The sequence below is a fragment of the Eschrichtius robustus genome, chromosome 9 (genome assembly GCF_028021215.1).
Source record: "Eschrichtius robustus isolate mEscRob2 chromosome 9, mEscRob2.pri, whole genome shotgun sequence".
Lineage (NCBI taxonomy): Eukaryota > Metazoa > Chordata > Mammalia > Artiodactyla > Eschrichtiidae > Eschrichtius > Eschrichtius robustus.
Genome location: NC_090832.1, coordinates 7,840,215 through 7,866,031, shown reverse-complemented (window position 1 = coordinate 7,866,031; position 25,817 = coordinate 7,840,215). Strand labels below are relative to the sequence as shown.

The following is a 25,817-nucleotide window of genomic DNA, read 5'->3' as shown; positions in this document are numbered from 1 at the left end:
CTGGCAGCCAGGTCTCTCGATCCTCATCCTGGCTCCGCCGACTGAACACGTTTCTATTTTGCGTTGAGGATCGGAGGCCCCCAGAGGCGCAGTCACACACACAGCCCGTGAGCCGCAGGGCTGAGGTTGGAACCCACGTCTTCTGACTTCTAAACCTGTGCTCTTTGCACCACACCGGGATGGAACTCGGGAGGGGGCAGTCGTGTGATGTGTGGGGCGGAAAATCTGAGGGACATCTGAGTCGATGTCAGAGGAACTTAGTATCCGGAAGGGAGCGGGAACGGCTCTGCCCTCCTGCACCCGTGACAGTCTGCGGTCATCGGCTCCTCTTGTGCATCACGCGCAAGCTGACAGATCCATTAACACGCTGGGAAGAGAACTCTTAGGGCGTCGAAGGAATGAGTTCAGGATTCCTGTGAAGGGGATTTAAGAATTGGGGTCTTCTTAACTTCAGGGACAGAAAACACGGGGCCTGGGGACTGCTATCAGATCCTGGAAGGGTCGTCCTAGAAAGGGAATTGGTCTTGTTCTGTATCATTTGTTGGGGAGGGTTTGGACCACAGACTGAGATACTTTTAGTTGGTTAGGGAGAGCTTAGTAGAGCCGGGGGCGCGGTACTCCTTTGCTTTACAGGTGGAAAGTTCTTCAGCTCTTGGTCAAAACAGGTGCCCACTCGCTTCAGTATCCAGAAAGCAGCGTGCTTCATTCTTGTTTATAATTCTCCTGCTCTCCAGTTTCAGAGTGCTGTTTAAAAATAAAATAGATTAGGCATATTTATATAGAATTTCTTTATTTGCCCTAATCGTGTGGCTGAAAGCCGCTGACATTTATTCTGCTGAGTTTGAATCCAGGCGCCGGCAACCCCAGGGGCGCAGCACACGTATAACCAGCCCTTAGAGCCGCGCTGCCCAGCCTTGCTCCTTACCCTCTTTTTGCCTCAGTTTCCTCCTGTATTAGCCGGGCATCTCTGGTCCCCTGTGAGGGTTAACGTGTCGATGACCCTAGGGTTCTTCCCCTAGTGCAGCCTCCGGCGCTCACCACCCAACGGTGGTCCCCTCCCTGCGGGAGCCTCCGCGTTGGCCGTCCTGCTTTGCGTCCTCCCCACCCCACCCCAGGGGCCTGTGTTCAGCTGGGCAGTCGGAGTGATGTTTTAAGTGTTGGGCGACATCTCTCCCAGCTCAGACCCCCCCCCCCCCCAGGGCTCCACGTGCGCCCAGAGTAGCAGCCAGCCCTGTCCAGTGGCCGAGGGACACCGGCTGCTCCTCTGACTGGGTCACCCGCCACTGTGCTCGCTCACTCCTGCTGACCTCTTGCTTCTGGAACTGTGGAGGCCCACTCTCTCCCGTCCTCCCCACCTGAGCCTTCGCCCTTGCTGTTCTCTCTGCCCGCTGTGCTCTCCCCTCAAGACTGCCAGGCGGTTCATTTCTTCTCTTCACTTCTTCGGGGTGGGCTCAGACGGCACCTTCTCAGGGAGCCCGGCCACTGCGTTGGAAACCGCCGTGCCTCGTCCCCACCACCCTTGGGGTTTCTTAGGTCCCGTCCCTGCTGCGTTTTCCTTCGTTTCCAACTGGTCTGTGAGGGGCTGCCTTTAGTTTGCGTACTACTTGGGCGCTGGACCGGAGTGTCAGCTCCCAGTAGGGTGGGTTTTCTTGTTTCTTTCACTCCTGTGTGTAGTAGGAACTTAGTAAATATTGTCGAATAAACCCGTAAAGGAGAGTGACATTTTTCTAATGTTTGGATGGATAAACGGATAGAGCATTTGCACACTTCCTGGAATAGAAGAATGCCAAGACACCAGGTTCACAGTGTAAACCGTCTTTACGTGGGTCACTATCGCAGTGAACGTGGCCACTTTGTAGTTCAGATTGGGTCCCTGAACCAGACCTGGCGCTTCGACCTGATTGTCTCAGAGGGTGGCTTGGAGGCTCGTTCCCGGGCACGCTGTCCTGGTGCCACACGCGTGTACGGCTGCACTGTGATCGCTGTGGTTTCCTACAGTTTGGTCTTCTTGTTCCCAGGGAGGGCTGATGCTTTCATCATCCGCTTCATCTGCAATGACGACGTTTACCCAGGGACCCCAAGATTCCTGCATCAAGACATTGACTCTGGCCTGGGGATCCGGGACACTTTCTTTGAGTTTGAAACTGCGTTGGCCTGTGTACCTTCTCCGGTGGATTGCCAAGTCACGGGTGAGGCCGGGGCGCCAGGAATTAAGAGGCCGGTCAAGAGCGTGTGTGCTCGTGTGTCAGTGTGTGTGTATTTGCCTGTGTGTGTGTGCACGTGTGTCTGTGTACCGTATGTTTTACTTTACAGGCAGCACGATATATGTGGTAACGTATTTTCTTTGAATAATATTAGAATTGTCAAGCTTCTCTTGAAGAGAATCTGGATACATAATTAATGGTTTTGAGCTATAGTTTGGGGTCAGAAGCTGGTTAAGAACGGAGAAGAAAACTAGGGGAAAAACATCAAGTACACTGTCAGAGCTTCGTACAGTGTAAGAGAAGAAAAGAACAAGAGGATAAAGCTCCGTAAGGTGTACCTGGATGCTGAGCCGGGTCTCCAGCAGCCCCCGCATTCTTTGTGGTGGCCCCCAGCCTCACTTCCACGCTCGTGGTGATTTGTTGTAATGGAGGTTTTGAGGGTCAGGACAGGTGTATGTTTCTGTAGCAGAAGCCTCTCGGCTTCCTGTGGATCTCCTCATTTCTCTGTCACGAATGTTTTTATTTTGTAAACAATATTTGTTTAGTTATTTATTTGGCCGCGCTGGGTCCTAGCTGTGCCAGGTGGGCTCCTTAGTTGCGGCATGCGTGTGGGATCTAGTTCCCTGACCAGGGATCGAACCCGGGCCCCCTGCATTGGGAGCGCCGGAGTCTTAACCGCTGCGCCACCAGGGAAGTCCCTGTTACGAACGTTAAGTTCGTGCGTCCTTGGTCTTCGGGGTTGAAAGGCGGTGCCCAAAGCTGCCGGGAAGGCAGGGGTTTCCAGCGCTTTCATGTGTTTCAGACCTCGCTGGGAACGAGTATGATCTGAGCGGCCTAAGCAAAGCCAAGAAGCCTTGGACTGCGGTTGACACCTCGGCTGATGGAAAAAGGAGAACCTTCTACTTGAGTGTCTGCAATCCTCTCCCGTACATTCCTGGCTGCCACGGTGAGTTCCGAGCATTGGACTCAAGTTCGTTCTGCCTGTCCTGCCACCCCCAAGTTCATCGGCTTTCCTGGCCCTTCCAGGCAGTGCAGTGGGGTCCTGCCTAGTGTCGGAAGACAACAGCTGGAACCTGGGCGTCGTGCAGGTCAGTCCTCAAGTTGCCGCCAACGGGTCCCTGAGCGTCGTCTACGTCAACGGCGACAAGTGCGGGAACCAGCGCTTCTCCACCAGGATAACGCTCGAGTGCGCCCACACGACGGTGCGTGTCTGTCGTGCCTCATTCTCACGCCCCTCCAGTCTCCAGATCTTCTGTCTGATGTAGAACTTGCCTTAGTTCTCAGGGGTTTTAGGCCATCGATAGGGTTCGACTAGAATGTGCTGTTTCCCCCCAGATCTGATGTGTTTCATAAGTGCCATGTACTTTTCTTGTGGAGGTTAAAAGTTGGGTGTTAGTTCTAGCTACCATTTGACTCATTTTTTTAATAAATGAGAACACAGTGAGCTGTTGGTTTCCGTTGTAGGGATCCCCGACCTTTCAGCTCCTGGACGACTGTGAGTATGTGTTTGTCTGGAGAACCGTGGAAGCCTGTCCCGTCGTCCGCGTGGAAGGTAAGACCCAGCCCTGCTCACTGATCCTGGTGAATGTGTGAAGTAGGGGGTGTTCTAACAGCATCTTAGATGTGAAACCCGTGCATGATCATGAAACGTCTGTTAGTGGACGGACAGCTTCTTATCCTTGATTTTTTTTACTCCGCTCCATTGCTCACTTTGCCAGCTACGTTTTCCTCACCTACCCAGACTGATGGACTCTCGGCATCTCATGCTTGAGAATATGAACGTGGGGTTTGGCTTTGTTTAAGTGGATCTTCATCCTGTGACCTAAGCTTTTCGAGAAAGCTGTTTGCCAGGCAGTTTGTCTTATGTATACAGACAAAAGGAGAGAACGTGGAAGTGATGTTTAATGCCTCTTTTAAGACAGTACTTAGCAGAGAAGTTGCAGAACTTTTAAAAGTTGCAGAACTTTTGCCTGATGGTGTGAGTGTGTGTAATTGCCCTTCCCTTCTCGTGTTCTTGAAGGGGACAACTGTGAGGTGAGAGACCCAAGGCATGGCAGCATGTATGACCTGAAGCCTCTTGGCCTGAATGACACTGTCGTGAGCGCTGGCGAATACACCTATTACTTCCGGGTCTGTGGAAAGCTGTCCTCAGGTGTCTGCTCGACCGGTGACAAGTCCAAAGTCATCTCATCCTGTCAGGCAAAGCGGGGACCCCAGGGATTTCAGAAAGTGGCAGGTACCACGGTTGTTTCTTCTCTTTTTGCAAAAGAATGGAATTCCACATTTAAGATGTTATGATTATATCTTATGATTTAAGATCTAAAGATTATAACTTTCCTGAGTAGGAGGAATGTCTGCTGTATTCCTCTAAAACAGTGTGTGAGTGATGTTTTTTTTTTTTTTAATCTTTATTGGAGTGTAATTGCATCACAATACTGTGTTAGTTTCTGTTGTACAACAAAGTGAATCAGCTGTATGCATACACATATCCCCATATCCCCTCCCTCTTGAGCCTCCCTCCCACCCTCCCTATCCCACGTCTCTAGGTCATCGCAAAACTGATCTCCCTGTGCTATGCTGCTGCTTGCCACAAGCTAACTATTTTACATTCGATAGTGTATACATGTCGATGCTACTCTCACTTCACCCCAGCTTCTCCCTCCCCCACCACTCCGTGTCCTCAAGTCCGTCCTCTACGTCTACGTCTTTATTCTTTTCCTGCCACTAGGTTCATCAATACCATTTTTTTTTTTTTTTAAGATTCCATATATATGTGTTAGCATACAGTATTTGTTTTTCTCTTTCTGACTTACTTCACTCTGTATGACAGACTCTAGGTCCATCCACCTCACTACAAATAACTCAATTTCGTTTCTTTTTATGGCTGAGTAATATTCCATTTGTATATATGTGCCACATCTTCTTTATCCATTCACCTGTCGATGGACACTTAGGTTGCTTCCATGTCCTGGCTATTGTAAATAGTGCCGCAGTGAACATTGTGGTACATGAGTCTTTTTGAATTATGGTTTTCTCAGGGTATATGCCCAATAGTGGAATTGCTGGGTCATATGGTAGTTCTATTTTTAGTTTTTTAAGGAACCTCCATACTATTCTCCATAATGGTTGTATCAGTTTACATTCTCAGCAGTGGTGCAGCAGGGTTCCTTTTTCACCACACCCTTTCCAGCATTTATTGTTTCTAGATTTTTGATAATGGCCATTCTGATCAGTGTGAGGTGATACCTCATTGTAGTTTTGATTTGCATTTCTCTAGTAATTAGTGATGTTGAGCATCTTTTCATGCGCCTCTTGGCCATCTGTATGTCTTCTTTGGTGAAATGTCTATTTAGGTCTTCCACCCATTTTTTAACTGAATTGTTTGTTTTTTTGACATTGAGCTCCATGAGCTGTTTGTACGTGTTGGAGATTAATCCTTTGTCCGTTGTTTCATTTGCAAATATTTTCTCCCATTCTGAGGGTTGTCTTTTCATCTTGTTTATGGTTTCCTTTGCTGTGCAAAAGTTTTTAAATTTCATTAGGTCCCATTGTTTATTTCTGGTTTTATTTCCATTATTCTAGGAGGTGGGTCAAAAAAGATCTTGCTGTGGTTTATGTCAAAGAGTATTTTTCCTGTGTTTTCCTCTAAGAGTTTTATAGTCTTACATTTAAGTTTTTAATCCGTTTGGAGTTTATTTTTGTGTATGGTGTTAGGGAGTGTTCTAGTTTCATTCTTTTACATGTAGCTGTCCAGTTTTCCCAGCACCACTTATTGAAGAGGCTGTCTTTTCTCCATCGTATGTTCTTGCCTCCTTTTTTGTAAATTAGGTGACCATATGTGCATGGGTTTATCTCTGGGCCTTCTACCCTGTACCATTGATCTATATTTCTGGTTTTGTGCCAGTACCATACTGTCTTGATTACTGTAGCTTTGTAGTATAGTTTGAAGTCAGGGGGCCTGATTCCTCCAGCTCCGTTTTTCTTTCTCAAGATTGCCTTGGCTATTCAGGGTCTTTTGTGTTTCCATACAAATTGTAAAATTTTTTGTTCTAATTCTGTGAAGAATGCCATTGGTAGCTTGATAGGGATTGCACTGAATCTGTAGATTGCTTTGGGTAGTATAGTCATTTTCACAATATTGATTCTTCCAATCCAAGAACATGGTATATTTCTCCATCTGTTTATGTCATCTTTGATTTCTTTCATCAGTGTTTTACAGTTTTCTGAGTACAAGTCTTTCGCCTCCTTAGGTAGGTTTATTCCTAGGTATTTTATTCTTTTTGTCGTGATGGTAAATGGAATTGTTTCCTTAATTTCTCTTTCTGATTTTTCATTGTTAGCGTATAGGAATGCAGGAGATTTCTGTGCATTAATTTTGTATCTTGCAACCTTACCAAATTCACTGATTAATTCTAGTAGTTTTCTGGTGGCATCTTTAGGATTCTCTAGGTATAGTATCATGTCATCTGCAAAGAGTGACAGTTTTACTTCTTCTTTTCCAATTTGTATTCCTTTTATTTCTTTTTCTTCTCTAATTGCCGTGGCTAGGACTTCCGAAACTATGTTGAATAACAGTGCCGAGAGTGGACATCCTTATCTTGTTCCTGATCTTAGTGGAAATGCTTTCAGTTTTTCACCATTGACAATGATGTTTGCTGTGGCTTTGTCACATATGGCCTTTATTACGTTGAGGTAGTTCCCCTCTATGCCCATTTTGTGGAGAATTTTTATCATAAATGGGTGTGAATTTTGTCAAAAGTTTTTTCTGCGTCTATTGAGATGATCATATGGTTTTTATTCCTTAGTTAATATGGTGTATCACATTGATTGATTTGCATATATTGAAGACTCCTTGCATCCCTGGGATAAATCCCACTTGATCATGGTGTATGATCCTTTTAATGTGTTGTTGGACTCTGTTTGCAAGTATTTTGTTCAGGATTTTTGCATCCATATTCCTCAGTGATATTGGTCTATAATTTCCTCTTTTTGTGATATCTTTTTCTGGTTTTGGTATCAGGGTGATGGTGGCTTCATAGAATGAATTTGGGAGTGTTCCTCCCTCTGCAGTTTTTTGGAAGAGTTTGGGAAGGATGGGTGTTAGCTCTTCTCTAAATGTTTGATAGAATTCGCCTGTGAAGCCATCTGGTCCTGGACTTCTGTTTGTTGGAAGATGTTTAATTGTAGTTTCAATTTCATTACTTGTGATAGGTCTGTTTATATTTTCTAATTCTTCCTGCTTCAGTCTTGGAAAATTGTACCTTTCCAGGAATTTGTCCATTTCTTCATAGTTGTCCATTTTATTGGCATATAGTTGTTTGTAGTAGCCTCTTATAATCCTTTGTATTTCTGCAGTGTCAGTTGTGATTTCTCCTTTTTCATTTCTAATTTTATTGATTTGCGTCCTTTCCCTTTTTTTCTTGATGAGTCTGGCTAAGGGTTTATCAATTTTGTTTATCTTCTCAAAGAACCAGCTTTTAGTTTTATTGATCTTTGCTGTTTTCTTTGTTTCTATTTCATTTATTTATGCTCTGATCTTTGTGATTTCTTTCCTTTACTGGCTTTGGGTTTTCTTTGTTCTTCTTTCTCTAGTTACTTTAGATGTAGGGTTAGATTGTTTGAGATTTTTCTTGTTTCTTGAGGTGAGATTGAATTGCTATAAACTTCCCTCTTAGAACTGCTTTTGCTGCATCCCATAGGGTCATTGTGTTTTAGTTGTTATTTGTTTCTATGTATTTTTTAATTTTTTCTTTGATTTCTTCAGTGATCTCTTGGCTTTTTAGTAGCGCACTGTTCAGCCTCCATGTATTTGTGGTTTTTACAATTTTTTTCCTGTAATTGATTTCCAATCTCATAGCGTTGTGGTCAGAAAAGATACTTGATACGATTTCAATTTTCTTAAATTTTCTGAGGCTTGATATGTGACCCAGGGTGTGATCTATCCTGGAGAATGTTCTGTGTGCACTTGAGAAGAAAGTGTGTTCTACCACTTTCGGGTGGAAAGGTCTATAAATATCAATTAAATCTATCTGGTCTATTGTGTCACTTAAAGCTTGTGTTTCCTTATTTATTTTCTGTTTGGATGATCTGTCCATTGGTGTAAGTGGGGTGTTAAAGTCCCCTACTATTATTGTGTTACTTTGGATTTCCCCTTTCATGGTTGTTAGCATTTGCCTTATGTGTTGAGGTGCTCCTATGTTGGGTGCATAAACATTTATAATTGCTATATCATCTTGGATTGATCCCTTGATCATTATGTAGTGTCCTTCCTTATCTCTTGTAGCAGTCTTAAAGTCTATTTTATCTGATACAAGTATTGCTACTCCAGCTTTCTTTTGATTTCCATTTGCATGGAATATCTTTTTCCATCCCTTCACTTCTAGTCTGTATGTGTCCCTAGGTCTGAAGTGGGTCTCTTGTAGACAGCATATATACGGATCTTGTTTTTGTATCCATTCAGCCAGTCTGTGTCTTTCGGTTGGGACATTTAGTCCATTTACATTCAAGGTTATTATCGATACGTATGTTCTGATTACCGTTTTCTTAATTGTTTTGGGTTTGTTTTTGTGGGTCTTTTTCTTGTGTTTCCCGCCTAGAGAAGTTTCTTTAGCATTTGTTGTTAAGCTAATTTGGTGGTGCTGGATTCTCTTAGCTTTTGCTTGTCTGAAAAGGTTTTGATTTCTCCGTCGAATCTGAATGAGATCCTTGCTGGGTAGAGTAATCTTGGTTGTAGGTTTTCTTTTTCATCGCTTTAAGTATATCCTGCTACTCCCTTCTGGCCTGCAGAGTTTCTGCTGAAAAATCAGCTGATAACCTTATGGGGATTCCTTTGTATGTTATTTTTTGTTTTTCCCTTGCTGCTTTGAATATTTTTTCTTTGAATTTAATTTTTGTTAGTTTTATTAATATGTGTTTTGGTGTGTTTCTCCTAGGGTTTATCCTGTGTGGGACTCTGTGTGCTTCCTGGACTTGGGTGACTATTTCCTTTCCCATGTTTGTGAAGTTTTCCACTATAATCTCTTCAGATATTTTCTCAGAGCCTTTCTTTTTCTCTTCTTTTTCTGAGACCCCTATAATTCTAATATATTGTTGCTTTTAGTGTTGTCCCAGAGGTCTCTGAGATTGTCTCCAATTCTTTTCATTCTTTTTTCTTTATTCTGCTCCTCGGCAGTTATTTCCACCGTTTTGTCTTCCAGCTCATGTACTCGTTCTTCTGCCTCTGTTATTCTGTTATTGATTCCTTCTAGTGTATTTTTTATTTCACTTATTGTGTTGTTCATCTCTGTTTGTTTGTTCTTTAGTTCTTCTAGATCTTTCTTAAGCATTTCTTGTATTTTCTTGATCCGTGCCTCCATTCTATTTCCGAGATTCTGGATCATCTTTACTATCATTACTCTGAATTCTTTTTCAGGTAGATTGCCTATTTCCTCCTCATTTATTTGATCTTGTAGGTTTTTACCTTGCTCCTTCATCTGTGACATACTTTTTTGCCGTCTCTTTTTTTTTTTTTTTTTTTCCTTTTTTTAAACGAGTGGGATTGTGTTCCTGTCTTACTGGTTGTTTGGCCTGAGGCTTCCAACACTGGAGTTTGTAGGCTGTTGGGTAGAGCTGGGTCTTGGTGCTGAGATGAGGACCTCTGGGAGACCTCACTCTGATGAATATTCCCTGGGGTCTGAAGTTCTCTGTTAGTCCAGTGGTTGAGATTCAGAGCTCCCACTGCCGGAGCTTTGGCCTGACCCCCGGCTTGTGAACCAAGATCCTGCAAGCTGCGAGGGGTGGCAAAAAAAAAAAAAAAAAAAAAAAAAAACAAAGTAAAAAATACAGTTAGAGTAGGAGACTAACAGATATGTTAGAAAAAATATAAAAATAAAAATATAGATGAAACAACAACTGGAAGGTAAAAAGGAACCACAATAGTAAAAAAAAAAAAAAAAAGAGGAGAAAAAAAATGGAAAAGGCCTTGGCTGTGGAGGGCAGGGCCTAAGTGGGGGTGAGGTTTGGGTGGTGGGCGGGGCCTATGCTTAGTACCCACAGGGCTGGAAAAGGCCCTGGTGGGTGTAGGGGGTGGGGCTCAGGCTCAAGGAACAGAAGGGGCCCAGACGTGCCTCCTGCCCCTGGTCTCATAGGGCGGGGGACCCCACCTGGGAGCCCAGCAGCCTTCCTGGGTTTGAGCGGGCGGGGCAAACGCCCTTGCTCCTTTCCTGCTCCTCTGGTCCTGGAGAGCCACCTCCCTCCTGCCTCTCCTGTTCTCTCCTGGCCTCCCTCCTATGTCCCCAGGATTAACCCGGCCCGGAGGGGACCTCTGAGGGTGTAGGACCCGGTCCGGGAGCTGGGCAGACTTCCCCGGCCAACTGGGCAGGGGAAACGCTGGGCCTGCTCCCCGCTGATCCGAGCCCCTGGGGGTCCCTTCGGGCATGGGAACCCCTCCCCACCTCAGCCACCCCTCAGGGGCGCCGGTCCTGTCGGGTCTCCACTTCTCCAACCCCCTCAGTCCCCCACGTCCTACCAGTTTGCTCGGGGGTTCTTCCCGTCTCCTTAGGTGTCAGGGTCCCCCACCAGAGTCCGGCAGGCACCTTAGTTGTGGGGAGATGCAAACTCTGCGTCTTCCCACACTGCTATCTTGGCTCCGCCCCCTGGCCCTCCCCCCCGCCCCCGCACACCCAGTGATGTTTCTGATTTCATTTGATTTTCGTCACCATGACATGTACTGATAAATGTTGTTAGCGTTTATTTCATTCTTACTTAGCAATACTAGTTACTGATTCTAAGATCATATGTCTTCTTTTTATTCCAACTTTGGGACCCACTGGACTATTAATGGGTGTTCTGAGGTAGTACTTTCTAGAACTGAGACAAAGGGGACACGTTTCATACAGGGTTGGGCTGTAAAATGTATAAGACAGGCTGTTGGTCCTCATGCTGTCTCAACAGCTGGGCAAGTGATGATAAGTTTAAGAATCTTTAAGAAAGAAGTTGAAGTAGCTGATGGGGTGAGTACATGGGCCTCCCTGAGGGCTGTGAAGAGGAAGCGACATCCTCTGAGCTCATCAGGCCACGGGTCTCTGTACGTCATTGATCCCGTGGTTAGTCTATAAGGCCGCAGCCTCGGGCGGGAGGAGGACTGATTCTGGTCTCTGCAGTGTCACGTGACAGAGTCGGTGGTCCAGTGCCAGTAGGCCAGGCACACTTGGTCTTGTGTTTGTTCAGCGTGTGTGATGCACCACGTCTGTGTTGACCTGCCTGGGGCTTCCTGAACTGATTCTTGTTGAACTGGCTGCTTCTTGAGCAGGTCTCCTCACCCAGAAGCTGACCTATGAGAACGGGGTGTTGAAGATGAACTACACCGGTGGGGACACCTGCCATAAGGTGTACCAGCGCTCCACGACCATCATCTTCTACTGTGACCGCAGCACCCGGGCGGTGAGTGTGCTCGACGCAGCGGGGGGCCGCTTTGCCCTCACCCCTTTGCCTTTGTCTTTACAAAGTGAATCTGCTCTTACGTCTCATAAAACTTCCTGGTTAGCTTAGCTTAAGTACGTTATTTACAGAAACTGTGTTCACACCTTGATCAGTCTGTGTAGAGCGTAATGAGCAGGCCCATCCCTTACTATTTGCATCCTTAAAGCACCGACTACCTGACGTGTCCCGTTTCACGGACACGTCTCTCCACTCCCGCAGCCGGTGTTTCTCCAGGAGACTTCTGACTGCTCCTACTTGTTCGAGTGGCACACGCAGTATGCCTGCCCGCCCTTCGACGTGACCGAGTGCTCATTCAAGTAAGTCGATGCGGGTGTTGACCCTGGGGCAGTCAGGTTTACTTGATAATGTTTTGCTTTAATAGTTAGTGGCCGGGAGACTTCCCTGGTGGCGCAGTGGCTAAGACTCCACACTCCCAATGCAGGGGGCCCGGGTTCGATCCCTGGCCCAGGGAACTAGATCCCACGTGCATGCTGCGACTAGGAGTTCACATGCCGCAACTAAGGAGCCCACAGTAGCAACTGAGACCCGGCACAACCAAATAAATAAATAAATATTTAAAAAAAAAAAAAAAAAAAGTTAGTGGCCGGGCGGGGGACAGGGGATTAGATTAGTCAGGTGATTTCTCTAAGCCTTAGTTCCTGAATGTTAAACTGAGGAGTTGGATTAGGGTAACTGCTAAATCCTTCACAACTTTCATATTCTTTGATTACCTTGTGTTAAGGTACAGGGAAGTGACTGGCGTTGAAACAGGAAACCTTGTATGATTCATGGGTGTGAGTGGATTGGAGTGACCAGGGTGTCCCCTGGCCTCTGCCCCTCCCTGGATGCTGCCTGTGTCTGGTGAAAAAGACGTGGAGAGGGAGATGGTGGAGCTGCATGGGGGGTGGGGGTAGGAGAGAGCGCCAGGGGGTGACACCCACCCTGCAGGTTCTCAGCTGCCATCACTGGTTCCTTTGTTCTGTTACCTGTGGCTCAGGTAGGCTCCTGAAATGAGGTGGTTGGCAGCTCCTGAGATAAGGTGGAGGTCTTCGTTGTGTGTGAATTTCAGCAGCGTCACCCTCAGAACTGTTACAAAATACACATCTTGGGTTCCATCCCTGGAGATTTTGGTTTCACGGGTCTACACATTCTGGGTCCACATTCTGGATATTTAAGGGACATACTGACGTTTCTGTTGCATGAGGACCCAGCCTGAAAAGAATCACTGAGTTACAGCATTCCGTCCTGGGGAAAAATTAATCATTTCCCTGTTTCCTTCCAGCTTTTATCTTTAATTGAAGAATCAGTTAAAATGAAAGCATATGCGTGTATATTGTATGAATTCATAAGTGTAGAAAACTGTGTCAGATGAAGTAAGCTTCCCCCATCCCATCAGCCTCATCCCACTTTTTACCGTGTCTTCTTGTAGTTCTGTCTGGAGCCTTCCATGACTCTAAATGATCAATATACCCGTGCTTGTCAACCTCAAATGGTATTAGTTGACTCTGTCTTCAGACACCAGAAATGTAATTCTGGTCTCTCTCCGCTCTACCCTGGCCCACTTTCTTTTTTTTTTTTTTTTTCACACACACACACACACACACTGTATTTTATTTTTACAAGAGATAAATAGACTGACACCAAGCATTGTACATGGATGACCACAACAAAAGCAACAATGATTGCAATTACCAAACATGAAACACACTCATACTATGTCATAATATTGACATTCAGTCCAGTAATCCTCCACTGTAACAGCTCCTTTACTTTGCAGTGAAAATTGATTTGTATATTCTTTGCCTCTGAGTCCTTGTGGGATTTTTTTTTTTTTTAAATTCAGACAGAAAGTCACAAAAATTATACTCATCCTCCTCAGTTCACTCAGTCCCATGTAATTAATTTTTTTTTCATCTTGATCTTTTGTTAGCACTTCTATGAGTTCATCAGTTTTTCATTAGAGTTCTGAAAATGCTTATTCATTCAGTTCAGCAGTACAGTCAGTTACCAGAAACCTGTACTTGTCAGAGTCTTCTCCATGAATTTCTTGAAGATGAAACCCTTTTATAGGAACATATTTGCAAAATCATCAGAGTACACCCAGAACTGTCTATAAATGACAAAAGACTTAAAAATGACCACGGTTAAAGATTTGATGAAAGTTCATAATAATGCAGTTGACAAGAAAATTAGTTATTTCTGAGATGTACATTTTAAAGTAATAACTAGGATTATTACTTATAACATCATACCAGAACATATAAGATTTTTAGAAATTTCATGTAATGTCTGAAACATTTATATTAACATATTTCCATACATATTTCCATACAAATACAAATATAAGATTTTTAGAAATTTCATGTAATGTCTGAAACATTTATATTAACATATTTCCATACAAATACAAATATAAGATTTTTAGAAATTTCATGTAATGTCTGAAACATTTATATTAACATATTTCCATACAAATAACCCAATGAAAGTTTAGTATTTGTTGTTTTGTTGTTTTTTTTTTTTTTTTATACTGCAGGTTCTTATTAGGCATCAATTTTATACACATCAGTGTATACATGTCAATCCCAATCGCCCAATTCAGCACACCACCATCCCCACCTCACCGCAGTTTTCCCCCTTGGTGTCCATATGTCCATTCTCTACATCTGTGTCTCAACTTCTGCCCTGCAAACTGGCTCATCTGTACCATTTTTCTAGGTTCCACATACATGCATTAATATACGATATTTGTTTTTCTCTTTCTGACTTACTTCACTCTGTATGACAGTCTCTAGATCCATCCACGTCTCAACAAATGACTCAATTTCGTTCCTTCTTATGGCTGAGTAATATTCCATTGTATATATGTACCACATCTTCTTTATCCATTCGTCTGCTGATGGGCATTTAGGTTGCTTCCATGACCTGGCTATTGTAAATAGTGCTGCAATGAACATTCGGGTGCATGTGTCTTTTTGAATTACGGTTTTCTCTGGGTATATGCCCAGTAGTGGGATTGCTGGGTCATATGGTAATTCTGTTTTTAGTTTCTTAAGGAACCTCCATATTGTTCTCCATAGTGGCTGTATCAATTTACATTCCCACCAACAGTGCAAGAGGGTTCCCTTTTCTCCACACCCTCTCCAGCATTTGTTGTTTGTAGATTTTCTGATGATGCCCATTCTAACAGGAGTGAGGTGATAGCTCATTGTAGTTTTGATTTGCATTTCTCTAATAATTAGTGATGTTGAGCATCTTTTCATGTGCTTCGTGGCCGTCTGTATGTCTTCTTTGGAGAAATGTCTATTTAGGTCTTCTGCCCATTTTTGGATTGGGGTGTTTGTTTCTTTGATCTTGAGCTGAATGAGCTGTTTATATATTTTGGAGATTAATCCTTTGTCCGTTGATTCATTTGCAAATATTTTCTCCCATTCTGAGGGTTGTCTTTTCGTCTTGTTTATGGTTCCCTTTGCTGTGCAAAAGCTTTGAAGTTTCATTAGGTCCCACTTGTTTATTTTTGTTTTTATTTCCATTACTCTAGGAGGTGGATCAAAAAAGATCTTGCTGTGATTTATGTCAAAGAGTGTTCTTCCTATGTTTTCCTCTAAGAGTTTTATAGTGTCCAGTCTTATATTTAGGTCTCTAATCCATTTTGATTTTATTTTTGTGTGTGGTGTTAGGGAGTGTTCTAATTTCATTCTTTTACATGTAGCTGTCCAGTTTTCCCAGCACCACTCATTGAAGAGACTGTCTTTTCTCCATTGTATATCTTTGCCTCCTTTGTCATAGATTAGTTGACCATAGGTGCGTGGGTTAATCGCTGGGCTTTCTATCTTGTTCCATTGATCTATGTTTCTGTTTTTGTGCCAGTACCATATTGTCTTGATTACTGTAGCTTTGTAGTATAGTCTGAAGTCAGGGAGTCTGATTCCTCCAGCTCCATTTTTTTGCCTCAAGACTGCTTTGGCTATTCGGGGTCTTTTGTGTCTCCATACAAATTTTAAGATGATTTGTTCTAGCTCCGTAAAAAATGCCATTGGTAATTTGATAGGGATTGCATTGAATCTGTAGATTGCTTTGGGTAGTATACTCATTTTCACAATGTTGATTCTTCCAATCCAAGAACATGGTATATCTCTCCATCTGTTGGTATCATCTTTAATTTCTTTCATCAGTGTCTTATAGTTTTCTGCATACAGGTCTTTTGTCTCCCTAGGTAGGTTTATTCCTAAGTATTTTATTCTTTTTGTTGCAATGGTAAATGGGAGTGTTTCCATAATTTCTCTTTCAGATTTTTCATCATTAGTGTATAGGAATGCAAGAGATTTCTGTGCATTAATTTTGTATCCTGCAACTTTACCAAATTCATTGATTAGCTCTAGCAGTTTTCTGGTGGCAGTTTTAGGATTCTCTATGTATAGTATCATGTCACCCGCAAACAGTGACAGTTTTACTTCTTCTTTTCCAATTTGTATTCCTTTTATTTCTTTTTCTTCTCTGATTGCCGTGGCTAGGACTTCCAGAACTATGTTGAATAATAGTGGTGGGAGTGGACATCCTTGTCTCGTTCCTGATCTTAGAGGAAATGCTTTCAGTTTTTCACCATTGAGAATGATGTTTGCTGTGGGTTTGTCATATATGGCCTTTATTATGTTGAGGTAGGTTCCCTCTATGCCCACTTTCTGGAGAGTTTTTAATCATAAATGGGTGTTGAATTTTGTCAAAAGCTTTTTCTGCATCTATTGAGATGATCATATGGTTTTTCTTCTTCAGTTTGTTAATATGGTGTATCACATTGATTGATTCGCGTATATTGAAGAATCCTTGCATCCCTGGGATAAATCCCACTTGATCGTGGTGTATGATCCTTTTAATGTGTTGTTGGATTCTATTTGCTAGTATTTTGTTGAGGATTTTTGCATCTATATCCATCAGTGATATTGGTCTGTAATTTTCTTTTTTTGTAGTGTCTTTGTCTGGTTTTGGTATCAGGGTGATGGTGGCCTCATAGAATGAGTTTGGGAGTGTTCCTTCCTCTGCAATTTTTTGGAAGAGTTTGAGAAGGATGGGTGTTAGCTCTTCTCTAAATGTTTGATAGAATTCACCTGTGAAGCCATCTGGTCCTGGACTTTTGTTTGTTGGAAGATTTTTAATCACAGTTTCAATTTCATTACTTGTGATTGGTCTGTTCATATTTTCTATTTCTTCCTGATTCAGTCTTGGAAGGTTATACCTTTCTAAGAATTTGTCCATTTCTTCCAGGTTGTCCATTTTATTGGCATAAAGTTGCTTGTAGTAGTCTCTTAGGATGCTTTGTATTTCTGCGGTGTCTGTTGTAATTTCTCCTTTTTCATCTCTGATTTTATTGATTTGAGTCCTCTCCCTCTTTTTCTTGATGAGTCTGGCTAATGGCTTATCAATTTTGTTTATCTTCTCAACCAGCTTTTAGTTTTATTGATCTTTGCTATTGTTTTCTTTGTTTCTATTTCATTTATTTCTGCTCTGATCTTTATGATTTCTTTCCTTCTGCTAACTTTGGGTTTTGTTTGTTCTTCTTTCTCTAGTTTCTTTAGGTGTAAGGTTAGATTGTTTACTTGAGATTTTTCTTGTTTCTTTAGGTAGGCTTGTATAGCTGTAAACTTCCCTCTTAGAACCGCTTTTGCTGCATCCCATAGGTTTTGGGTCGTCGTGTTTTCATTGTCATTTGTCTCTAGGTATTTTTTTTATTTCCTCTTTGATTTCTTCAGTGATCTCTTGGTTATTTAGTAACGTATTGTTTAGCCTCCATGTGTTTGTCTTTTTTACGTTTTTTTCCCTGTAATTCATTTCTAATCTCATAGCGTTGTGGTCAGAAAAGATGCTTGATATGATTTCAATTTTCTTAAATTTACTGAGGCTTGATTTGTGACCCAAGATGTGATCTATCCTGGAGAATGTTCCGTGCGCACTTGAGAAGAACGTGTAATCTGCTGTTTTGGGATGGAATGTCCTATATATATCAATTAAATCTATCTGGTCTATTGTGTCATTTAAAGCTTCTGTTTCCTTATTTATTTTCATTTTGGATGATCTGTCCATTGGTGTAAGTGAAGTGTTAAAGTCCCCCACTATTATTGTGTTACTGTCGATTTCCTCTTTTATAGCTGTTAGCAGTTGCCTTATGTATTGAGGTGCTCCTATGTTGGGTGCATATATATTTATAATTGTTATATCTTCTTCTTGGATTGATCCCTGGATCATTATGTAGTGTCCTTCCTTGTCTCTTGTAACATTCTTTATTTTAAAGTCTATTTTATCTGATATGAGTATAGCTACTCCAGCTTTCTTTTGATTTCCATTTGCATGGAATATCTTTTTCCATCCCCTCACTTTCAGTCTGTATGTGTCCCTAGGTCTAAAGTGGGTCTCTTGTAGACAGCAGATATATGGGTCTTGTTTTTGTATCCATTCAGCCAGTCTATGTCTTTTGGTTGGGGCATTTAATCCATTCACGTTTAAGGTAATTATCGATATGTATGTTCCTATGACCATTTTCTTAGTTGTTTTGGGTTTTTTTTTTTAGGTCCTTTTCTTCTCTTGTGTTTCCCACTTAGAGAAGTTCCTTTAGCATTTGTTGTAGAGCTGGTTTGGTGGTGCTGAATTCTCTTAGCTTTTGCTTGTCTGTAAAGCTTTTGATTTCTCCATCAAATCTAAATGAGATCCTTGCCGGGTAGAGTAATCTTGGTTGTAGGTTCTTCCCTTTCATCACTTTAAGTATATCATGCCACTCCCTTCTGGCTTGCAGAGTTTCTGCTGAGAAATCAGCTGTTAACCTTATGGGAGTTCCCTTGTATGTTACTTGTCGTTTTTCCCTTGCTGCTTTCAATAATTTTTCTTTGTCTTTAATTTTTGCCACTTTGATTACTATGTGTCTCGGCGTGTTTCTCCTTGGGTTTATTCTGTATGGGACTCTCTGCGCTTCCTGGACCTGGGTGGCTATTTCCTTTCCCATGTTAGGGAAGTTTTCGACTATAATCTCTTCAAATATTTTCTCTGGTCCTTTCTCTCTCTCTTCTCCTTCTGGGACCCCTATAATGCGAATGTTGTTGCGTTTAATGTTGTCCCAGAGGTCTCTTAGGCTGTCTTCATTTCTTTTCATTCTTTTTTCTTTAGTCTGTTCCGCAGCAGTGAATTCCACCATTCTGTCTTCCAGGTCACTTATCCGTTCTTCTGCCTCAGTCATTCTGCTATTGATTCCTTCTAGTGTAGTTTTCATTTCAGTTATTGTATTGGTCATCTCTGTTTGTTTGTTCTTTAATTCTTCTAGGTCTTTGTTAATCATTTCTTGCATCTTCTCAATCTTTGCCTCCATTCTTATTCCGAGGTCCTGGATCATCTTCACTATCATTATTCTGAATTCTTTTTCTGGAAGGTTGCCTATCTCCACTTCATTTAGTTGTTTTTCTGGGGTTTTTTCTTGTTCCTTCATCTGGTACGTAGCCCTCTGCCTTTTCATCTTCTCTATCTTTCTGTAACTGTGGTTTTTGGTCCACAGGCTGCAGGATTGTAGTTTTTCTTGCTTCTGCTGTCTGCCCTCTGGTGGTTGAGGCTATCTAAGAGGCTTGATGGGAGGCTCTGGTGGTGGGTAGAGCTGACTGTTGCTGTGGCGGTCAGAGCTCAGTAAAACCTTAATCCACTTGACTGTTGATGGGTGGGGCTGGGTTCCCTCCCTGTTGCTGTGGTGGTCAGAGCTCAGCAAAACCTTAATCCACTTGACTGTTGATGGGTAGGGCTGGGTTCCCTCCCTGCTGGTTGTTTTGCCGGAGGCAGCCCAACACTGGAGCCTACCCGTGCTCTTTGGTGGGGTTAATGGCAGACTCTGGGAGGGCTCACGCCAAGGAGAGCTTCCCAGAACCTCTGCTGCCAGTGTCCTTATCCCCACGGTGAAACAGAGCCACCACTCGCCTCTGCAGGAGACCCCCCAACACCAGCAGGTAGGTCTGGTTCAGTCTCCCCCAGGGTCACTGCTCCTTCCCCTGGGTCCCGATGCACACATTACTTTGTGTGTGCCCTCCAAGAGTGGGGTCTCTGTTTCCCCCAGTCCTGTCAAAGTCCTGCAATCAATTCCCACTAGGCTTCAAAGTCTGATTCTCTAGGAATTCCTCCTCCCGTAGCCGGACCCCCAGGTTGGGAAGCCTGACGTGGGGCTCAGAACCTTCACTCCAGTGGGTGGACTTCTGTGGTATAAGTGTTCGCCAGTCTGTGAGCCACCCACCCAGCAGTTATGGGATTTGATTTTACTCTGATTGCGCCCCTCCTACCGTCTCACTGTGGCTTCTCCTCTGTCCTTGGACGTGGGGTATCCTCCTTGGTGAAGTCCAGGGTCTTCCTGTCAATGATTGTCCAGCAGCCAGTTGTGATTCTGGTGATCTCGGAAGAGGGAGTGAGAGCACGTCCTTCTACTCCGCCATCTTGGTTAATCTGCCTGCCCCACTTTCATTAGTTCCATTTTTATTTCCTCTTCTGGCTACCTTTAGAATATGGGATGATATACTCTAAGCTCTGTTTCTTGTTTCATCACCTTTAGACATCTCTTTACTTCCCACGAAGTAAGACGAGGGCCTCAGACGCTGCCTCCCCCTCTGCTGCTCCCCCCCCCCCACTGCCGCAATGTCAGCAAACTGTTGCTGGTGCATTGTCAAGGTTTACAACATGTGTATCCTGCTGGGTAACTCTTAACGGTCTTACCTACCTTATTTAGAGGGTGGTTCTAAAGGATTAAAAACTAATAAGCGGCGTTTACAGTATTGCATAAACATCATTTGCTGCAAAATCACATGGTCTGATTGGATCTGCAGAGAAATGACATAATCTTGTGTCTCTTAGCTTCCTCTTACTGAAGGAAGATAGGCTTAGTGTTTAGGTCAGAAGATTCCCATTTGTTCTATTTCATAAGTTGCTCCAAAAATCATTCCACATTTAGTTTGCTTAATATTTGGAACATAGCTACCTCGATAGGTGTTAAATCTTGGCATTTTACGTTGTCTTTCTCTTTTATTGTTGACAGAATAATATGCCTTCCCATTGTATCTCAGACTGTCAGGGTTCTTCACGATGCTGTGTCTACGGATAATCACCGTTCTTCTTCAGGAAGGTCTCAGTTCGGATTTGGGCCGTGTGTTTTCTGCTCTTTGATCAGAGCTCATTTTGGGATCACTCCTGGCTTGGATCCACTGCTTCTTGGATTTGATGTCCTTTGTTTTGGCTTCCTCTTTTGTTTTGTTAGAGTGCATCCTCCTGTACTTTGGAGAGGTTGGATGGGAGAGAACCCATGCATTGTCTGAAAATGCCAGTAACTTGCTCTTAAATCTGATTGGCTGTAGTAGGGTTACAGATTCAAATTAATTTCCCCTCAGTTTTGAAGGCATCGTCCCATTTCCTACAAGAATTGTGTATGTTTGGTGGAGAAGTTTATTGCGCATCTTCTGTTTTCGTGTTTTTACTCCATTCTGGAATATTTTCTGAACTTTAAAAAATCGGCTATCCTTTGGAGATTTTTATTTTGAATTTCAAATAAGTCCTTCTAATCATCTCTGAGGATACTAATTATAATTTTTTTGTTTCTTTTTGAGAAATCTCATCATGCATTCCCTGAATTATAATTCATTTTCTTTTAACGGTTGCCTTAAACATGTATTTTTGATTTAATGGAAAGCTAAAGTTGGTAACTATACCCATCCCTGCAACAATAAAATAACGTAGAACCTTGTAGCACCAACGCTCTCTCCCCATCTCCATGGTATTGTGGTCGAGTGCTTTTGTTCTGACTTGTTTTCTTACCTCTTGAATAAGTCATTATTGTGATTTAAAAAAATATTCATTGGTTGCTTGACTATATAAATTTCTTCTTTTGAAGAGGAAAAGAAATGTCTCTATTTCTTCGGCTTACTCTTCCTCTTTGCATTTTACCCCTTGCTTTTGACTTAATTCTCTTTCTTTAAGTACTCTGTTTAGTATAATGCTATGCATAGTGCTGGTTTGCAAACTGTTTGCTTCTGGTCTCTGATGGGGTGAAGAGCTGTGTCACCTTGCACTAGAGACAGTGAAGGAACCGTTGTCCGTTACTGGTTCATCTTGTGGCGCTGGCTCCTTCCACGGTTGCCGACTTGGTCCTGGGTACAAATCGCACTGTGAGTCACACTGCTTGGTTTGAACAGAGACTCTGTCGAGTTAAATCTTGGTCTTTACTTGAAAAGGCTTATTAGTTTTATTGTCAATAGCTTGGTACAGAATTCTAGGTGAATACTTTTTTTGTGTGTGTCAGCACTTCGAAGGTAATCTACCATCTTCCGGTGCTTAGTATTGCTGTTAGAGAATCTGCCCCCGTCCGTCCCAGTTTCATTCCTTTGTAGATAACCTACCTTTTCTGTGTATTTTCTCTTGTGTTTGTTCTGCAGTCTTAGTCTGATTTGTTAGGTATGGCTTTGTTATTTATGTTGCTTGGAAGTTGATGCTTTCTAAACTAAAGATGAATGTCTGTTATTCACTTAGAAATATTTGCAGTGATTGTCTATTTGAAGGTTGCCTCTAACCTATTCTGTCTCTTTTCTTCTGGGACTTGTATTAATCATATCTTAGGCTTTCCTATTCTATCCCCCATGTCTTTTATTTATTATTTTTTTTAATTTTAAAAAAATTTATTTTTTTCAATTACTTTTGGCTATGTTGCGTCTTTGTTGCTGCGCGTGAGCTTTCTCTAGTTGTGGCGAGCGGGGGCTACTCTTCGTTGCGGTGCACGGGCTTCTCATTGCAGCGGCTTCTCTTGTTGCGGAGCATGGGCTCTAGGCATGTGGGCTCAGTAGTTGTGGCGCATGGGTTTAGTTGCTCCGTGGCATGTGGGATCTTCCTGGACCGGGGCTCGAACCCCTGTCCCCTGCATTGGCAGGCGGATTCTTAACCATTGTGCCACCAGGGAATCCCTCACCATGTCTTCAAGTATCTTATTTATCTGTTTCTGGACTGTATTCTGTTTCCTTAGACCTATTTCCAACTTAATGATTCTCTTATCAGCTGATTTAATTTGCTGTTTTGACTGTTCCCTTTTCAATTTTCATGACTGTCCTTTTCATGCTAGGAGTTCTGTTTGGTACTCTTTCTTTTTTAAAACTTATTTTAGAAACAGTATTTTTTTTTTTTTAATTAAAAAAAACTTTTTTATTTACTTTGGCTGTGTCGGGTCTTAGCTGCGGCACGCGGGATCTTCGTTGCGGCATGCGGGCTTCTCTCCAGTTGTGGCACTCGGGCTCAGTAGTTGCGGCGTGCAGGCTTAGTTGCCCCACAGGGCACGTGGGATATTAGTTCCCCAACCAGGGATCGAACCCACGTCCCCTGCATTGGAAGGTGGATTCTTAACCACTGGACCACCAGGATAGTCCCTGTTGGTACTCTTAATTCATCATTTCTTTCCTCCATTCTACCCCCCTTCTTTTATTATAGTTTCAATTTCTTCTTTTAGGTCTTTAACCATTTACAATAAGTCTCTATCAGATGGTCCATTATATGAAGTTCCTGAGGACCTGCTTTTGCAAATACCTCTGTCTCTCACATAGGCTGGTATTAACGCCAGATCCATCCTTTCGCTCTCATCCCATTTATGGTCCATCAACTTTCAAAATACCTGGAGTTCTCTCTTCCGGAAGCACCTCCCTGCCCTGGTTCATGCCGTCTTCATCTCGCCCCTGCATCTCCGCAGTGGCCCCTCAGTGGTCCCCTGACCCACGCTGGGCTAGTCCCGCACAGTGATTAGAGTGGCCCTGTTAGACTGTAAGTCGGCCCAGGCTGTTGCTGAGACCCCTCAATGCGGTGAAGCCCCTGTCTCTCCCTGCTGGAACGCTCCATGTGATGCTACCCGCAGCCCCTGCTGCGTCACTCCTCACGTCTGCTCTGCTCCAGCCACATGGGGCTCCTTGCTTCCCTGCGAGCGCACCGGGCTCTCCGCACCTCAGACCCTTTGCTCCCGCTGCTGCCTCTGCCCGTGCTGCGCTTTGCCGGGTCCCTGCGTGACTGGCTCTTCCGCGTCTTTCTGAGTTTATTCAGAGGTGGCCTCCTCAGGAAGGCCTTCTCTGGCCATTGTCTAAAATCTCACCTCCTCTTTCCCCTTCCAAACTTCATACCCACTTCCCTGCCTGTTTTTCCCTCTTCGCTGTAATTGCCGTCTGACATACTGTACATTTTAAAAAAATTACCTTGTGACTTCTGCAGACTTCATAAAATGGGCGATTTTTATATCTTTCCTTCAGCACAGTAGCCCCAGGTGGCATGTAGTTTTTGAATGAATGGGCGATTCTCAGTCTCTGATGTGCTGAGGTTACCGCCTGGTGAAGTGGCATGTGTGGTTGTCCTCTGTCTCCACCTGGATCTGGCGCCCTGCAGAGGGAGTGTTTGTCTTTCTTACCATTAACTCTGCACCTGGCGTAGGGCTGGCTCTCAGTGTCTGTCCCTGCTTGGGGTTCATGCAGTAAGTAAACCTTTACCTGAGCAGGTCAACATCAGCCTGTTTTATTTCCGTGACTGTTGGTGTCCTCCAGCTTGGAAAGCAGGTGGCCTGCCCGGACTGCCCTGGGCATTGCGTGTCTTAGCTGTCTGTGTATCCTTGTCTTCTCACTGGCCTGAGCAGGACAGGCGCTTACTCTTTGCTTTTTTTGGTTAATACATAATTTTGTTGAGCTAGGGCTTGACATTTCCTGAACTCAAGCTGTGTTGTTGCTGATTCCGCCTGGAGCTGGGAGAGTCCAGTGTCGAGTTCTGTCCCTGGCAGGATCTGATTCCCAGGGTGTCAGGAGTAGACTCTGCCTTTATACTGATCCTCTGCAGACGGAGCGCTAGACTCTGTTAGAATCCAGCTGAACCTCACCGTGGCGCTTTCTTCCCCTCAGAGACGGGGCTGGGAACACCTTCGATCTCTCATCCCTGTCGAGGTACAGTGACAACTGGGAAGCCGTCACGAGGACGGGAGCCACCGAACACTACCTCATCAACGTGTGCAAGTCTCTGGCTCCGCAGGCTGGCTCGGGTGAGTGAGCTCTCTGGCGGAGGTGCTCATGGCTTGTAGTGAGTTTATGGGCGAAGAGGAAGTAAGAGCGGATTCTTCGACGGCGCGTTGCTCTCTGACACATGAGTGCTTTTGCCAAGAAGCAGCAGGAGGAATTATCTGAGGGTCTTGATGACCCACCCCTGGTGTGGTCCAGGGTAAATCAGTGCTGAAGGCTCTGTTGGGAGCAGTATAACCATTGTTTGAATGTGGGGAGCTGGAGGGTGGGTAGAAATAATCCCCGTGGCAGGTGATTCTTAGCCAGGGCAAGAGATAGGAGGTTGGGAAATGGAGCTCTGGGTGTGTGCCCTCTGTATTCATTGAGAGCAGAGTGGGTGGGGTCCTGTTAGGATGCACCCAGACCCTTGGTGCCAGTGATGAGAGGCTAGAACTCAGTTGTACCCGTGCGACTAGGAGCAGCAACCCACGGAGACCTTGGTGCCATCCACGGCCCACTGGGATCCTGGAGACGAAACCTGTCCCGTTTTCTTGGAGTTTTATGCAGCCTCACTGAGGCAGCCTCTTGTCTGGCTCAACTCAGAGGGGGCAATGTTCCTGTCTTTTTTTTTTTTTTTTTTAAAAGAAAAAAAACAAACCCAGAAAGTTATTTTTCTCCTCTGCATGGTTTGAGGCCATGGCCCACTTCCCCTTGCTTTGTATGCTGGCTTAGATGGGCGACACCGAGGCTCTTATTAACCGCGAAGTGGGACTCGTTCTTTACCCAGGGCAGATGACTCAGACATTTCGGGGACTGGGAAATTGGCACAGTTCTTGGTGACTTCTTAAAGTAAGATAGCACGTGAATATAGGCCATTTAAAATGTTCCATGGGCGTAATCTAGGTGTTTCAGCTTCATCTTGTTTGGGGATCAGAAATAATTGAGGCTGTTCTGCCTTGAATTCTCCCCACACCCCACGCTCACCCCCAACCCATCTGTGGTAAAACAGCGTTTCATGGAGTGAGAACTCATGGTGTCATTGGCATCTGACTTAATGAAAGAAAACACTGATATTTTGCAGTGATTGTTAGAATCAACTATGTCGTGTGCCGGACGTTACGTCCCTTGTTAAGTCCTAGACTGGACA

At 43.8% G+C, this 25,817-nt stretch overlaps 1 protein-coding gene across 2 annotated transcripts in view; it reads left to right on the top strand.

Moving 5' to 3' along the window:
- The window catches only part of IGF2R (insulin like growth factor 2 receptor), a 117,139-nt gene that overhangs the window by 67,638 nt on the left and 23,684 nt on the right, over positions 1-25,817 (top strand). For both annotated transcript variants that reach the window (XM_068551491.1, XM_068551492.1), the window contains exons 23-30: positions 2,019-2,189; positions 3,007-3,150; positions 3,231-3,406; positions 3,669-3,756; positions 4,225-4,440; positions 11,494-11,624; positions 11,883-11,980; positions 24,578-24,714. In XM_068551491.1, the coding sequence (XP_068407592.1) occupies positions 2,019-2,189; positions 3,007-3,150; positions 3,231-3,406; positions 3,669-3,756; positions 4,225-4,440; positions 11,494-11,624; positions 11,883-11,980; positions 24,578-24,714 (1,161 nt within the window). The remainder of the gene's footprint in view (positions 1-2,018; positions 2,190-3,006; positions 3,151-3,230; positions 3,407-3,668; positions 3,757-4,224; positions 4,441-11,493; positions 11,625-11,882; positions 11,981-24,577; positions 24,715-25,817) is intronic.